At 44.3% G+C, this 16495-nt stretch overlaps 1 protein-coding gene across 1 annotated transcript; it reads left to right on the top strand.

Annotated features, from left to right (window-relative positions):
* Positions 1 to 5405: 5405 nt before the first annotated feature.
* LOC105254654 (pituitary homeobox homolog Ptx1) lies at positions 5406 to 13622 on the top strand. Its single transcript, XM_025413934.1, has 2 exons — positions 5406 to 6798; positions 12406 to 13622. Exons 1-2 carry the CDS (start codon positions 5928 to 5930, stop codon positions 13287 to 13289), a joined length of 1755 nt encoding a protein of 584 aa, XP_025269719.1. The 5' UTR covers positions 5406 to 5927; the 3' UTR covers positions 13290 to 13622.
* The last annotated feature ends 2873 nt before the right edge of the window (positions 13623 to 16495 follow it).

Genomic DNA, 16495 nt, shown 5'->3' with positions numbered 1-16495 from the left:
CAAATGAAAACACGCATCGTAATGTTCGATGCTTTCCCAAATGCACGTGAATCCTAAAGACGTATCGCACGTGTCTGCGACTTTCTGAAAAAGCTGCGAATTAAACTGATAACAATACTTGTGGACACATTGATTTTATTATCAGAGTCTTTCTTTTAATTTTAATGAAAATTTTTGCAACACCCAATTTTGCAATTTTTTCATCAGAATTTGAAAAAAGACATCTTTTCAATACTCGATATGTTCAATGTTTTATAATATAATCAACGATTTCAACTTGATATTTTAAAAATTTAAATGCAAGTGAAAAGTTTACAGTTTAATTTTTTAATATACATTTAATTAAAATTATATTAATTAAATTTTAATTTTTGGCAGTTTATAATTGGAAAGTTATTAATATTTGAAAGAAAATTAATATAGATTAATTTAGAAGGATAATTATAAGATGAGAAGAATAATAATTAGAAGATTGTCAAAATATTTATCATCACAAAATTAAATGTTTGTAGAGCACCCCGTATATGTGTCCTCATTTAAAAGCATTTAATGCCGCTAGGAGCTCGTTAGTAGCGCGGTTTCGTCGGCGCGTTATGTTTTTCATGATGAAATATAGATTGTAAGCGATAATGCCAATTGCCGTCGTAATTAACGTTATTACTACGAAATAGAAGCATTAAGATTTTCTGAAATGGAGCTGTCACTGGATATAGTTATCTCGGTGTCGCTAACGTTACTGAAGTATAACGGCCATATATCATTCTGTTCTTCATAAACCTAATTTCCGCTCGTGTCACGCGTAATTTCGTCTACTTTTTTAGAAGCTTCCCAATCTCTAATTAGGGGTAAACGATCAATCATTTGCTCGCGAAGTAAATCAGAGGAGGAGTTTCTTAATGAGATGTGCATCGTCAACTTATTTTTCTACGCTCGACTGTCTATTAAATCAACTTTCGACAGATGACGCAATCGTTTTGTTTATTCATCATATTATTTATTTTAATATATGATAATAGATTCAAAAATTCTTACGATTTTTTAAATATCCTTCAATGTTAAGTTACATACATAATGTTGGAGAAATAGATTATAAAATAAGGAATGTATCTTTACAATACGTGCAATATTTAATTAATTTTTGCAATCTTAATGCCTTGAAAATTATATTTATTATTTGACAATTTATTTCTGTAGTGACGGTACACCTGATTAGAGTTGTTTTAATCCCTTAAAAAGATATATAATTTAACAATAACGCAAACGGTATGCTTTTTATTTACAACTAAAAAAATTTCCAAGACTTTCTCGAAATCTATCGCGTCCATCATTGACTCGAGTTGAGTATACTGACAAAGTCAAAACTACATCGTTAAGTGTCGCGATTAAACGTGGCACCAAGGAGTGTTCCAGTCATGCGTCACGAGGTTAAGGAAAGGGCGTTCTGTCCGCATTGATTTACGCGAAGGAGGATAGTAAGCGAGAGAACGAGAAGAGAGCCGCGTGGCCGCGCCGGGGATCGCTACGAAACCGGGGGGGAGGGATAGGGGGGGAGGGGGAGAGGAGGGAAAGAGCGGATGAGGGAGGAAAAACCAGGAGGACCACACCGTAGAATCCGAAGCCACGTGATCGGAATAGTCGATTCCCATCCACCGCCTTTCGGCCCTCCGGAGGAACCTTTCCTCCCATGCATCCGTGCAGCGATCCAGCTCCCACCCCCGGACCGATTCTCCCTTCCGCCTCCCCTCACCCTCCCTCTCCCATCGCCATTCGTCGCCGCCACCCACGCCCGGTCGCGTGGATACGTGGTCGAACCGCCGCGAGGACACCGTATAATTATCGGATGGCAGGTAACTCGAACGCTCTCGCCCGGTTTTAATTGGCCAATTATCGTGGCGCGAATAGATGGTGCCGCCGGTCCAGATAGGCGTGAAACTTTTGGGGTGGCCTGCTCACCGAGCGACACAACGCGACTTTCTGTGACGAATATCTCTTGGCAGTAGGGTGCCGACGTCCGCGCGGGATCAGGGAGGGAGGGGGCGGGGGAGGGAAGAGGAGACAAACGTGGGCAAACGAGAGAGGGAGGGAGAGAGAGGGAGGCCATGCATGGGCATCGAGAAGAGAAGATCGAGGGACTCGCGTGTCGATGTGTGTACGCCACAATGGTACTCTCGCACCACTGTACCCGTACGTGTGTATCCATGTGTCGGACGGGTAGAATCGAGATCAGAATCGGGCGCAAATTGGTCACGGCTGGTCTGTCCGATCTCCCTGCGCCCCCACTTTCGATAGATCCATTCCCCCGTCCCTTCCTCCCGCCTCCCATCCCGCTCGCCCGCTCGATCGCTCTATCAAACCCCCTCTCGTCGTCGCCCCCGCCGCCGTGCTCCACGTCTATCTCGCCAACTAGCTTAACCTCCCGACTCGCGTACCGTTTCGGAACTATTAGGGACCCCCGCCTAAACCCTCATCACTTTGGCAGGTGGAGTAATCCACCGGCACCAAGTTCACCTGCGCCATAATGACGCCGGAGAAACGCTTTCCCGTGTTCGATGATCAACATGAATAGGATCAGCATCAATAGGATCTTCATTGAAGGCGCTAATCAATATACGAGATCCATTCGTAATAATCTTGTATGTTACGTTTATCGCCTCGGACAGAGACGAGCGACACGTTCAAAAGTATCTAGGTGGCGTGGACTGGTGCGCGTTACATTAGCATCCTGAATTATTAATTATGTTTCGACGTACTACAAATCGAGTGGCAAACATTGCATGCATACGGAATGCACCGCAAATGACCTCGATTCATCGTACGTGATGCTGGCCAGGTGCATTAATTTTTTATCCTCCACGGTGATTAAAATATTGATTTGCAACAATGTCCGCATAGAACTAAAGTTCTCGCTGAAGAAGTTTACAATGTTATTTCATATCTTCATATCACAGAAATTGGGAAAATTAAAAAGCAATTTCTTTCATTAGCGCTAAATTGTCCGACGACAATTTTGAAACATGATTTGTAGAGACGAGGCATATTTAAAAAGACGAACAAGAACTAGCGATTGACATCAGCTAAATCGGCTCTAACAATAAGTCACATGAGTAAAACCACGCTCATTTGTTCGCGGATAATTGACATCGAGTTTAAAATGACGCTTCTAAGAACGTCGAGGTGATATTTTTGTAAACGAGGGGGGTTGTGAATTATTATGTTCGTCCATTCACATGACAAGATGGAACGAGAAGCGCATATTTCTACGATTATCTTCTCCCTTCTCGAGAATGCAAAGGGTGTTCCAAAATTGTCTCGAGTTTTTTCAGCTGCGAATTTGATTTTAAATCATCAATAATCCAAAAGTTAATTAGCTCGGACCAATTATACTTAAATTTGAACATAAATTTTTTAAATTTTGCTTTAATCTTCGCTTGAAGATAATTTATCGCGAGATATTTTTAATACTAAAATGTTGAAAAAAAGAAATTTCTCTTTTTTTTCTTGTAGAAATAAAGTTATTTCGAATCTAGCCCAGGAAGATATAAATGAGAAAAGCTAAGCATAATAGCTGTTCTGAAACATCCGTATGTGCGGAACAAGCTGCGATGTATTATATAATATATGCGGCTAACAAAACGGTTGGACTTGATGAATAAAAGGTCTATTATCGCATTAACTACGGCGCCCACGATAATTAGTTTTCGCGAAACACGATAACACACTGCGATACCTTCTACGCGGCTCAACTACCGCGCCGTTACCTCGCTCGAGCGCTAACCAAATAATGAGGTGGTACAATTGAGGATTAGTCGAGCCACGCTTAATCCAATTTGTCATCTAATGCGATCATCGTTACGGTTATAATTTCACAGGATGAAGTATTCGCGTCTGTGCAAGCGCGCGCATAAACTCCTGATCATCTGTAAAACTGCTCCGAACTCAATCGCCCTTTTAATCACTCCAACAAAGTTTAGTCACACGCGCCCGACATACTTACTACAAGCTTAGTATACCATATCAATCAATTTATCTTTAAATATATAATACCGAAATAATCATTAAAACTGTCAAAACACTTCACCACCGTAATCTTCTGGCAAAGCGTATATATCTTTCCAACATCTCTCGCCAATTTTCTGGAAAGAATCAATCACTAGGACAATAGAGACATCAGTTTTCGTTCAACAATTGGTGCCGAGCTAATTCGATGTTGATCGGAAAGAGGAGGAAGAGGGGAGGGGGGAGGGAAAGGAAGGAGGGAGATGTCAGAGTGAAACTAGGAAAGCCGAAGATTACGAGAGTGATGGACAAATTCACATTGTTGACGGAGAATGAGAGGGAGAAAGAGAGATCAGTATTGCAGAAGCATCAGTCGGTTACGTTCGATTGGCTGGCAGGGCGGTAGGCCAGCAATTACCTAAATGGTCGGGTAAACAATATCCGTGCGCCGAGTTAAGAGCGGAGCAGGAACATCGGAGCACCGGCATCGGCCCTCGTATCAGCCCGTCCGTCCGTCCATCGGTCGGTCGTCCGGTCGTTTGGCCGTTGTGTTGGTCCTGATTTGATCCAGTAGTACCATCACCACCTCACTCCCGATTCGCGAGGGAGAGAAAATGTGTACGTGTGCGCGTGTGTCGTGCACCCACCACGATTATACTCTCTCCATCCTATACACGGGAAATCGCTATACATAAACTCGTTGAAGAGGCCGCGATGCGCCGCCCTCACCGCCGACACCACCACCGACGATCATCGCCAAACCCACCGAGCGTTTTGCGATCCCGTATACATGCGTCGAGCATGCAATTCCTCCACACGCGTCCTACCTTCCTTCCTTCCTACCTTGAAACGAGCGCAACGAACGACGTCGAGGGAGAGACGCGTTCCTTCATCGAGGCCACTCGCTCTCTCTCTTTCTCTCTCTGTAGTGGTTAAATCAAAGACAAACCACTTTAGCCGGTCCGATCGCTGGAAGAGCGGGGAGTCGCGGGGGGTATCGCGACGAGAAGGACGAGGGGAAGATAGCGAAGGGGTGCGGAAGTTGGGGTATTCGCGTGTACATACCCAAGTATCTGGCGAAAGCTCCGCCGCGAGACGTCCGCACGCGGCTCGTCCGCGTGTTCGTGCCTCGTCCATTCAGGCCGCGGCACCCCCGTGTGTGTTAACCGCCTCGGGAGTGTGTGTCTACACGTACACATACGTTGGCATGTGTGCGCAGCGATGCGCGCGGAACTAACACAGAGCGATGCGGTTACGGAGCGTGTTTAAAGCACGTGTGTGCGCGCAACCCTCGACGGGGAGAGTCATCCGGTGCGCCCATTGGCGGCTGAAGGTAGCTCCGAGCGGGGGTTAACCACGCCTAGCCGAGGCGGAACAAACCCCCTCGCCCTTTTGCCGTTCCACTCGGACCCACGATGCCACCGCTCTCTTCCTCGGCGCTAATAATACGCCGATATACCACCAATTCTGCCACCATGGCTCTACGCGAGACTCCCGAGAGTAGCTGCCACGGTACGCGCGCCGCGACGGGTGACCAAAGACATTGCTAATCGCGCGCCCATGCCGCGAGGGATAATTTTAAATCCGCTGTTTGTCGCGAGGCCTCGGGAGTTTTGTCCTGGTCGTGAGAAAAGTGCGAGTGCGAGGCCGGTTGCATTAAAATAATTCATCGATTCGAGGTGTCGCACGTAATGTCAACATCGACCGAAGCAAAAGAGCAAAACAGTGACATTCGAGAAAAGAAGGTGTAACGTACGATGGATCTACACTGACGTGAGACACCGACCACGGTCGGCTTGACGAGGCTTATGGTATTTTTCGCTGGGAAATAATATACGAGAGGCTCGTGAAAACAATCGCCGTAACTTCCGCGAGTGAAGATGAAGAAACGCGAGATCAGGTAAAGGAGGACATCGCTCTCTTGGTGGGTAATGTGGAGAATGCAAGAAGGCATCGTTCTACCGCGGGAAGAGGCCGATATGCGCGCCAGTCTATCACTGTCGCCGCAGGAGAGAAGGCCCGTGTTGCTCGTCCGTACCGGCGAGCCCTTCCCGAGGTACGACAGCATGCGACAGCAACAGTCACCGTCGAGCTCGCCGATCCTGCGATCCGTCACCTCCGTCGACAAGGATCAGTATCATGAGATGGATCAGGGCAGAGAGAAGAGGCCGAACGATGCCGAGGAGGCGGAAGAGCAGGAGGACGAGGAGGAGGACGATGTCGAGGACGAGCGGAACACGCCGGCCGGAAGGAACGTCATCGTGGACGACGAGGACGACGAAGAACCGGAAGACGAGGAAGAGGAGGAGGACGACGGTCGATCCGAGAGACACCGAAACGGCAGCTACCACGAAGACGGTGACGTCGAAGTCGACGTGTGTCGGGAGGACGCCGACGAGAGCAACCCCAGTAGCCCGGTGGATCTCACGGCACCCTCGTCGAGAGGCGTCGCATCCGAGCAGCTCGTACATCCGTTCGCCAATCGCGGGGTGCATCCTTTCACCTGTGTACAAAGTGGTGGGCCCGCCGGCCATGGAACGTCAGTGTATATATCCGGGCACGGCGCCACGGGCTCGGCTGTCATGACGGTGTGCACTTCCGGTAACGTGGCGCGTACCACGACCGGCACGTCGACAGGTAGCATCACCACGACCGCTACCGGCACGGTGCAGACGAACAACAAGCGGTGCCTCGCATTCTCCGTCGAGAATATCCTCGACCCGAACAAGTTTACCGGTGGCCGCGTCGTCCATAATCGCGTGCAGCATCGCCGTCACCGACGCGCCGGCAGCGTGCACGAAGGTGAATAACAGATTCTCGTCTTCGGTAACGCAATATTATTCTCTCGCTTTTGGCACGCCTACTCGACTAGCGTAATTAACGTGATTAAAGATCCGACGCATGATCCAAACGCCGCGGTTATATCAACAAATGAACCAAGAATAGCGCGTGACATTTTCAGTGCGCTTTTCAGTCAGGATTTAATTGAGATTGAAGGAGAAAGAGCCAGCCGATATAGATTCCGAAGTCGTTCTTTCGAATGAAAATTTATATCTTTCATATTTATTAAGAAATTTATTACGAGCTCATATATTACATACAGAGAACGCTACTATTGATATTTATATTTTTGATAATTTATATTTTTGATAATACAAATTTTTATATAGCTTATTATTATTTTTTATATTTTTTAATAATTCTCTCTCAATAAGTAGCCTTCTTGTATTGTAAATGAGTAGCTTCTCATATTTTCTCATCATAATCGATGTTTGCGAAACTTTTTCACTCGTCATATAATATAGAAAAATAATTAAAAATATACATGTGAAGAGACAAAATTATATACGAAAGATATAAATTTTTATTATAATTATTATAAAAAAATTTCTGTTTATATCCGAGCTCATCGCAGACACTGTGGATTAATCTTTCTGCAACTTGAAACAAATCTTTATGATGCCTGACACTGGATGATGTTATCCATTTAATTGTTTCCAGGCGAAAAAAAGTCGATATGTATTTCACGCGTTGCTGTATTCTTAGTGTTCCACGCTATGTCTCGAGCCATATTTTTTCACGTCCGGCGTTCGTCCGACCGCATCTTGGTTCCCTTGATGCTTCGCTAGTCCTCTCTCGCTTCTTCCTCGTTCTAAATTTAGACGCTAGAAGGAGGACTTCTTCTCCGACGATCGTGCAATTTTGGGAGCTGTCGGGCTATTTGCGTGTACGGCGATACACGAGGATTCCTGCAAAAGTGACAACTAGGGATATCTCAGCCGGGACATGAGAATGAAACTCTTCTAACATCTCATTAATGTCGTTTTGAATAACGTTAAGTAAATTGCGAAATGATACGCGCGAGCTCCGAGATTCTGCGGTGCATTAATTTACGGAGAAAATGAAAGTACTATATAACAGCTATGTAGAAGTAAATGCTATTAGGTGCGTATATATTGTGTTCCAAAGTAATTTTATATAAAAATTTATTTTTTTTTACATTTCTAAAATTTATCTTATTAGGAGAACGAATATAAAACTTGTGATGTGCCACAATTTTTCCCAGAATAGATTGAAAATCACAGCTTTACAATCGATGCAAATCGTTATTTACACATGTCTATACTTTACGCATTTATTTTGTTAAATATATCAATCATTTACGTCACTTACGAAAAAGATAGAGCAATCTAAGAATTCACTGTAGAGAGAAAGAGAAAGAGAGATCGGATTGCTGACGCATATAAACAATTTGATCGATCCAATACTCGGTTGATATCGCAAAGTCATTTGTCCTCATCTTTTTGAACGCATTCTTTGATTCGACGAAAATTTCTCGGTGGTGGATTGCGCGAGTTCGGTGACCGTTCGTCGCGGAAGATCCCAATTTCACAGTTGAGTTTCGAATTTAATGGAGTCTGGCGGACAGACGCGGGAGAAGTGGTCCTGCAGGCCGATAAGGGACAGAAGAAGCATCCCGAAGAAGGGGTGAAGCGAGGCAGAAGCGGACGGTACGTCGACGGAGGCGGGCAGGGGAAGCGACCGGGCGGCGGCCTGTCGGAGCGTGACAAATTGCTCCGCTAATCTGCGTTAACCAGTCCTTGAACCCCGTCATCGTCGTCCCTTTATCCCGATACGGGACACCGAGTGCTTGCGAAATCAGCGGATGGTCCGGCCGCCGTCGTCTTCCATCGGCGCGAGCCAAGGACATTTTTATCGCGAGAGAAGGGAGAGAAGGGTGAGGGAGAAGGACGCCGACGCGATGGATCGATCGCAGCCGTCGAAATCGAGATTACACGATTGTCGGCTCATCCATCTTACCAGGATGGTCGCCGCTTCCCATTAAAAGTGCATCAGGCCCGAGCCAATCCGTTTCGACTGCCGCCACCGGGATCACCTCGCCTCTCCACCCCCGCCGGATCCGCCGACGGAATAATATCGCCGGTTGTTATGATAATCGCGCAGCATCGCGCCGTATCGCACCGCATCGCGCCAAGCCGCCCAGAAAATTGGCTCTTCTGCATCACAATGACTTTTCTCTCTCTCTTTTCACCTCTCTGTCTCTCTCTTTTCATTCCTCGTTGTCGCAGTACCCACCAAAGTCACCCCTCCGAACGTTGCGTTCACGATTCGTGACCCAGGATCTTCCGCTAGATTTCGGCGAAATTTATAATTATCTCTTACATACGCTCCGGAAAATCTCGAGATCGAGCAGCTGTTATAGTTTTATTATCGAGAATGAAAGAATCTTGTTTGATTTTAATAGATTGCACAAGCAGGATTGATTCTCCGCTTCTTAATCATTTTAATTTTAATTGGTTCCATTACTAATTCCGCGCGAGCATTATATTTTACGCTTGTTTTATATTTCGATTATTGTACATCGTAGCTAAAATTATGTTCAAGCATCAGTTGGTTTATAAATACTATTATTAAAAATTTCCGTTGACATAAATCGCGACTCATCAAAGTACCCACCAAAGTCACCCCTCCGAATTTTGCGTTCACGATTCATGACCCAGGATCTTCCGCTAGATTTTGGCGAAATTTATAATTATCTCTTACATACGCTCCGGAAAATCTCGAGATCGAGCAGCTGTTATAGTTTTATTATCGAGAATGAAAGAATCTTGTTTGATTTTAATAAATTGCACGAGCAGGATTGGTTCTCTGTTTCTTAATCATTTTAATTTTAATTGGTTCCATTACTAATTCTAAATAAAATACATTTTATTTTACGCTTGTTTTATATTTCAATTATTGTACATCGTAGCTAAAATTATGTTTCAAGCATCAGCTGGTTTATAAATACTATCATTAGGAATTTCCGCTAGATAAATCGCGAAAGCGCGACTCACCAAAGTACCCACCAAAGTCACCCCTCCGAATGTTGCGTTCACGATTCGTGATCCAGGATCTTCCGCTAGATTTCGGTGAAATTTATAATTATTTCTTACATACGCTCCGGAAAACTTCAAGATCGAACAGCTGTTATAGTTTTATTATCGAGAATGAAAGAATCTTGTTTGATTTTAATAGATTGCACAAGCAGGATTGGTTCTCTGTTTCTTAATCATTTTAATTTTAATTGGTTCCATTACTAATTCTAAATAAAATACATTATATTTTATGCTTGTTTTATATTTCAATTATTGTACATCGTAACTAAAATTATGTTTCAAGCATCAGCTGGTTTATAAATACTATCATTAGGAATTTCCACTGAGATAAATCGCGAAAGCGCGACTCATCGCCGCAAGCAATCCAGAAACGGTTAGGGACTTTGTTTATTGCGTATTTCCCGATTGTGCCACTTGTCGTTAAACACTGTCATTGTGTTTAATGAGGAAAACCGAAACGAGATAAGTATTCCCGTGTCTGTTGCTTTGTCGCAGCGCACTGCGATCGACTTCCCCCCTGTGCACCCTTAACGTATCCCTCAGGGACTCGACATACATCCCCGATCGCTTCTCTCGCACACAACTCGCCTGATCGTGGTTAATGAAGAAGATCTAAACGATATGAATGGTCCTTCCATTGCCGATCCCATCGCTATAAAAACGCAATGACAGAAACGCGATCTGCAGTCGTTAATTTTCTGATGAGCTCAATTAATTTCACAGCTGTCATGCTAGGTGACGAAATGACATTTATATTGTAATACTCCTTTTCAAGAAAAAAATCAATCGATTATTATTCTTCTAATAAAAACTTCAATTTCAGATATTTTGCAATAATTATTTTTATCCAAAATAACTTTCATAATAATTTAACTAAAATTATATCTCTCAGAGCCACGCGACAGTCAATTAATTGATTAATTTCCCTCTTGTTAGATATAAAAATCTAATTTTGTAAATTATATTTGTAGGTTCCTCTCTGTCTCTTTTTCTCCTAAAGTAAAAAATTTAACAATGAAAATTTTATATCTCGCGGTAAGTGTAGAGTATATTGACATTAAGAACAAAAGAGAAAAAGAAACATCGAAAGCAACATTAAAACACTATTCGGCACATCTGATTTCATCAAAGACTGCGGTTGACAGGATGCAATCCCCGTTAAAGCACGCGACGAGGCGGGAAGAAGGAGGAACAATATAAATTACACAATTCAATTAGACGCAATCAATCGACATCGGCCAGGTATATCTCGATGCGGAGACCGCGGCGTTATACGAGAACGGTATAGAAGATCGAACTGAAGCAGGAAGGAGATGGAAATATGGGAAAGGTAGCCGCTTGGCGGCCTGTACGATGGGGCAAGAACGATCGCGCGTTAACGAGATACAAATCCCATTACGGCGTAAACCTTCTCGATCCGTCGCCCCCTACGGACTTCCAACCCCCAGGCACTATGCTAGGCTGCAGGCTATGGGCCACGAGCCACGCCAATTCGGATAAAGTCCCCACTGTCTCCCTCTCTATCTTGCCTACTCTCTATTTGTTTCTCTTTCTCTCTATTCCCTATCTCTCGCTCTCGCTGCCTTCGATGCCGACATGTCCCATCCTCGTCGCTTTTCGTCTATTCTGTTCCTATCCTTCTCTCTTTTTCTCTCTTCCCCCCCTGTCTCCCTGGTTTTATTCGGCAAGCTATCCCCACTCGCGGTATCCCAGAGGCACCCCAACCCCCACGGACGAGAGCCAGGGAATATCTGTCCCCGGGACATCTGCGTGCTGATTGAATCTCCAATCTCCTCTCTCATTGAGCGAACGATTGGCCGTTCTTTCTCTCTTTCTCAGTCCTCGCTTCTCTCCATCCCTCTCTGATTCACACAGAATCGTTTCGTTCGCAGACACGATCGGTGACGCGATCACTCGATCGGCCGCTATGCAACTCGGTTCTCTCACGAGACGCGAGAAATAATATCTCTTTGTGGTATAAATCATCTCAACAAAATTTAGTAATTTAACAAATGAGTTGTGCATTAAGCAAATTTTAAACTAATTACTAGCAATTAGCGTTTGTATTTCGCATGTTGCAATTAAAACATATTCGACAATACAATTATATAAACTATGTACATATTTATTTATTTATTTTTATTAATGGAAACCTCCGATATGAAAATATATTACCGAGCTCTCTTTATCATAATACTTTTTTTACAGCTACATCCATTTGTCAAGTTTGTGTGTAAAGTCCATCTTTCGATTTCGTTATAAATTGAATTTTAGGGAAATAGATTTAAAACGATTCCATATGTTATGAGGTAAACATTCGGTAAATCTTAAAGTATACGGCGAACGTTGAAATCGGCTCGCACGATGAGAAACGCGACATCGAAGCCGCAATTTTGTCCCTCGTATAATCAATCCTCGTCACCCGACACCGCGATCCCGTATCATCGCCTCACCCTCTTGGTGGTTTTACCTTCCATCACAAAAGTGATCCCGTGATTATTATTTTCAGACGGCGACTCGCGGGGCGAATTCGCCTGCGGCAGCGGGCAAGAAGATGAGGAAGGTACACCGGACACCGTCATGGAGGAGATGGAGGAGGACGTCGAGGAGGAGGACGAAGACGAGGAGATTGAAATGCGGGTGATGGATCAGGATTCCGAGAGCGTCGGGCGAGAGAACGCGACTAGCGGCGGCACCAACACAACCGCGACAAACTGCAAGAAGCGACAGTCCTCGTCGTCGTCCACCTCGTCGAGCGGCGTCCAGGTGCAAAACTGTCAGAGTCAGAGTCAGAACGGTCAGAACGGCACGGGCGGCGGGGGCGGGGGCGGCGGAGGCAGCAGCAACGCCAGCGGTAAACCCAGAAGGGCGCGAACGGCCTTCACGTACGAGCAGCTGGTTAGGCTGGAGAACAAGTTCAAGACTACGAGATACCTGTCCGTGTGCGAGCGGCTGAACCTCGCGCTCGAGCTGCAGCTGACCGAGACCCAGGTGAAGATCTGGTTCCAGAATCGGCGGACCAAGTGGAAGAAGCAGAATCCGGGCCTGGACGTCAACAGTCCCACGGTGCCGACGACGCCGCCGCATCCGTCGCCGTACGCGCCAGCCTTCCTCTTCGCCGCGCACCCCCATCAGCACCCCCTGCCGCACTCGCACACGCACCCGCACCCTCACGCCCACGTACACCACCCGCCGCCGGTGCCGCCGCCGCCACCCGGTTACTATCACCCGGCGGCCCCACCTTACCCGCCGACCGGACCGACCTTCTTCGGCCATCATCTGTCAGCGACTCCTGCTGCGACTGCGTCGGGGCCGCCGCCGACATCTACGCCTTCCTCCACCGGTCTGACCCTCACGTCTCATCCGCATCCGCACACGCACCCGCACGCGTAGCGAACTCGCGGGCGACGATAGCCTGCGTCAGCGTCCTCGCCTTCGTAGTCCACGGCAAGGAAACGGCGGGTTCGTGTGAGTACTTCCGGTCGCGGCGAAGAAAAGTACTAGGGGGGAGAAGGGGATATATTGGTGTGTTTGTAACTTACTCGTTGTTTGATTCTCCAATTTCTTGTTTTTCGATGAATGATTTGTCATAATAATTATAGTTGTTTTGTCAAATTAACAGAAAGTATTACATCGTTCTTCTGCGTGATAATAAATGAAATTGGTCACTTGAAGAATAAAATTGAAAATTACAAAGTCCGTAGAATTTTTGCAGGTTGTGATAATTAATTGGATATGTTAATTATTAAATTTAATACGCGAAAAGCAGAAAAGACTATTAAAATCTTATTTTTTTCAAAAACGAAATTTTCAAAAGATAATTCAGAGAAATAATGCGAATAGAACGCTTGTTACCTGAATAATTTTTATTCAGGAGAGTTTGTATTATTTTTCAGATACAAATGATATGAAATTATTATAAAATAGCAATTTTTAATATTCAAAAATGACATTGAAAATTAATGAAGTATCGAATCAGACGATGGGTGTAATGTTTTCGTTTGTCGGATCGAAGCGCGATGTTATATTTTGCCTTCCCGTTGCGCATGTGAAGCGACTCGATAGCATAATCGGTTTACGTAGGGTGACGTTCAAAAAACGAGCGTATCATTCCGACACGACACTGGCCAAACATTTAAATTCCATGCGTATTTTTCTGCCACGTCGATATCTAGACAATAGCGAAGGGAAGATGACATCTTTTTAAAACGGACGCACTCATCAGCTGATAGATAACTCGGTACTTGACACAAAGATGATAACAGAATGGAGGGCCGAGTTTCGTTAAAAAGTTTCCATTACTTCTTTATAATTAATCTTTATAATTTATTCCTCGTTGTTTTGCGAATCTTAAAAAAGATTGATCAGAGTCATAAACTATCGTAATATCGTCCGAAATTGGCGAGTCGTCCTTCGCTCGATAAAACGAGAATCTCAGTACTTTTTTCCATGTAAAGTAACACGAACATCCCGAATCCTTGTCGTTTTCTCACCTTTGTAACATATTCCGTACGTCGCCGCGATTAAGCGACGGCGGAAACTCGTCTTAAAGGGAAGTAGATTTTATCAAAAAAAACGCTCTTAGCAAGTAAGATGTATGCGTCAGGATGGATGCACGAGAATGAGCGGCGATTGCGATTGTGGTGAAAAATTAGCGAGTAATGTTTCGCGTGCTGATCGCAAAAAAACGAGGCACGCCCGGAACGTAGTGATCGTTCCTGTGTAAAATAAAAATCATACGTTACGCTCGTAAAAACCTCCATCCAGTGTATATAGATACAATTAATCCCTGTTACGCATACGTGCGACAAGAATAGAGATCGATTTTGCTTACCACACTCGAACCGTCGTGTTACGATAACAATATCTCGCATTGTTCGCTTTCGACGTTCGTCGCGAGATAATTTACTACTGGGTAACATTACAAATTTCATTTCATCGTCTAATACTGGAATGCCAAGGATTTAAGTATATTTTTTATTTAAGTATATATTTTTTAAGATATTTATTTAAGGTATTTTTTATTTACGTATGTATTATTTAATTATTTATTGAAATCTAATGCAATATTTGAACACAATTTCGTTATTTAAAAACGAAAAATAGTACTTTACGGGACAATTCCTGCTACAAAGAAAATAAATACTTTTTAGCAAAATATATTTCTAATAAATAACAATATTTTATTTTCATATATTTATATAGAACTGAAAATTCTCAATTTTGATTTGAAATAATCCCGATCTCATGACACATTTATCGATATGTCGAATCAAAATCGATCTCTCTACAATCGCATAATTTTCTATTTTACAACATTTCAGTTCTTATAACTTTTCAACTTGGTGTTTTTACGGGAGAAATAGCCGTAAGTTCGATTAAGTTTGGACGCTGAAAGCCAATTACTCCGTGCAACTCGGACTCTCGGAATCGGTGTCGTAATTGCTTTCTTTCCTACCGTCTCCATAGCTCGCCGAGTTTACGTTTTTTCTTTATCAGCCCTTAATGAGCGGCCATCACTCGTCTGTCGCCCTCGATAGTACGGTCCGTCTGATTTCGGGCACGAAGAGAAAAATGACTGTCGTTTTTACGAAGGATAAAGGGAAAGGTACACGAAGAAAAGAAAGCAAGAAGACGCGCTAAGTGAACTGAGCCATTAGACGGCAGCTCTTACCCGCTCTTTCAAAGACGCAGTCTTCGCAAAACCGGCATTTAGAGCCTTCCACGCATAATTCCGAGCGCATAGTGCCGCCTTGTTCCCGACTTCTAAAGGCAGCCACGTTCAATTGACGGAAAATTGCTCGCACCTTGCTTTGATGCTCAAATTAGAAACTATCCGGCTCAAGCTGCGCGACACGCGTCGTCGGTGATCTGACCGCGCATCTATGCGTGTCTTAATTACGAATTGAAGATAAAAGTAGCCCTTTACATTAGCGAAACAAACGGCTCTTAAACTTGTTAAATGCTGTTTAAATGCTGGAGTCAATGCAATCGCTGACTCGACCAAAGGATGACTGGATGTTTTTAGAGAAATGGTTCTCTGTCTCTTATAAGTGAAGACGGTAAGTATATTAATACAATCAAAAACATAAGTGTGCTTTTCATCACTTGGTATTCAAATTTAACAAAAATCTCGCGGCTATTTCTTTGATTATAAATAACAACATACGGTAATAAAACTGACTACTCGTCCAGAAAAAATCTATTACGAGGGACGTTAACAACAAAAAAAGTCTTATCCAGAAGAACAAAGAAACATGTCCATTCTCTCGTTCTTCTTATCTTGACTTTTCTGACGGACCTTTCGTTGAAAATGACGGTGTTATCGAAGCAGGAGTCAGGAGAAAGTTAAATCGACGCGAACGGGAATACGAAAGGAGAATCCTGAGAGAAAAGGAATCCGTGGGGGGAAGATGATCCGAGGGCGCTCGAAAAGGTAGGAGTGGCTGTCGGTCGGTCGCCGGACGATTCTCTCGAATTAATTCTTAGGGGTGGATTTGGGAAAGGGGCCGCCGCCGCCTCTGAGGGGTGTGAGTGGAACGAGTGGACCGTGAAATAACCAACCCCCGCGCGACACTCGCAACCCCCACGTTTCGAAC

Source organism: Camponotus floridanus, unplaced genomic scaffold (assembly GCF_003227725.1).
Source record: "Camponotus floridanus strain SB8 unplaced genomic scaffold, Cflo_v7.5 scaffold71, whole genome shotgun sequence".
NCBI classification, from domain to species: domain Eukaryota; kingdom Metazoa; phylum Arthropoda; class Insecta; order Hymenoptera; family Formicidae; genus Camponotus; species Camponotus floridanus.
Note: the sequence above shows the minus strand (reverse complement) of the source record. Positions and strands in the feature narration are given on the sequence as shown.

Coding starts and splice junctions, on each gene's coding strand:
- LOC105254654 (XM_025413934.1), top strand. CDS start 5,928: ATGTGGAGAATGCAAGAAGGCATCGTTCTACCGCGGGAAGAGGCCGAT. Junction 6,799..12,405: donor CGCCGGCAGCGTGCACGAAG/GTGAATAACAGA, acceptor TATTATTTTCAG/ACGGCGACTCGCGGGGCGAA.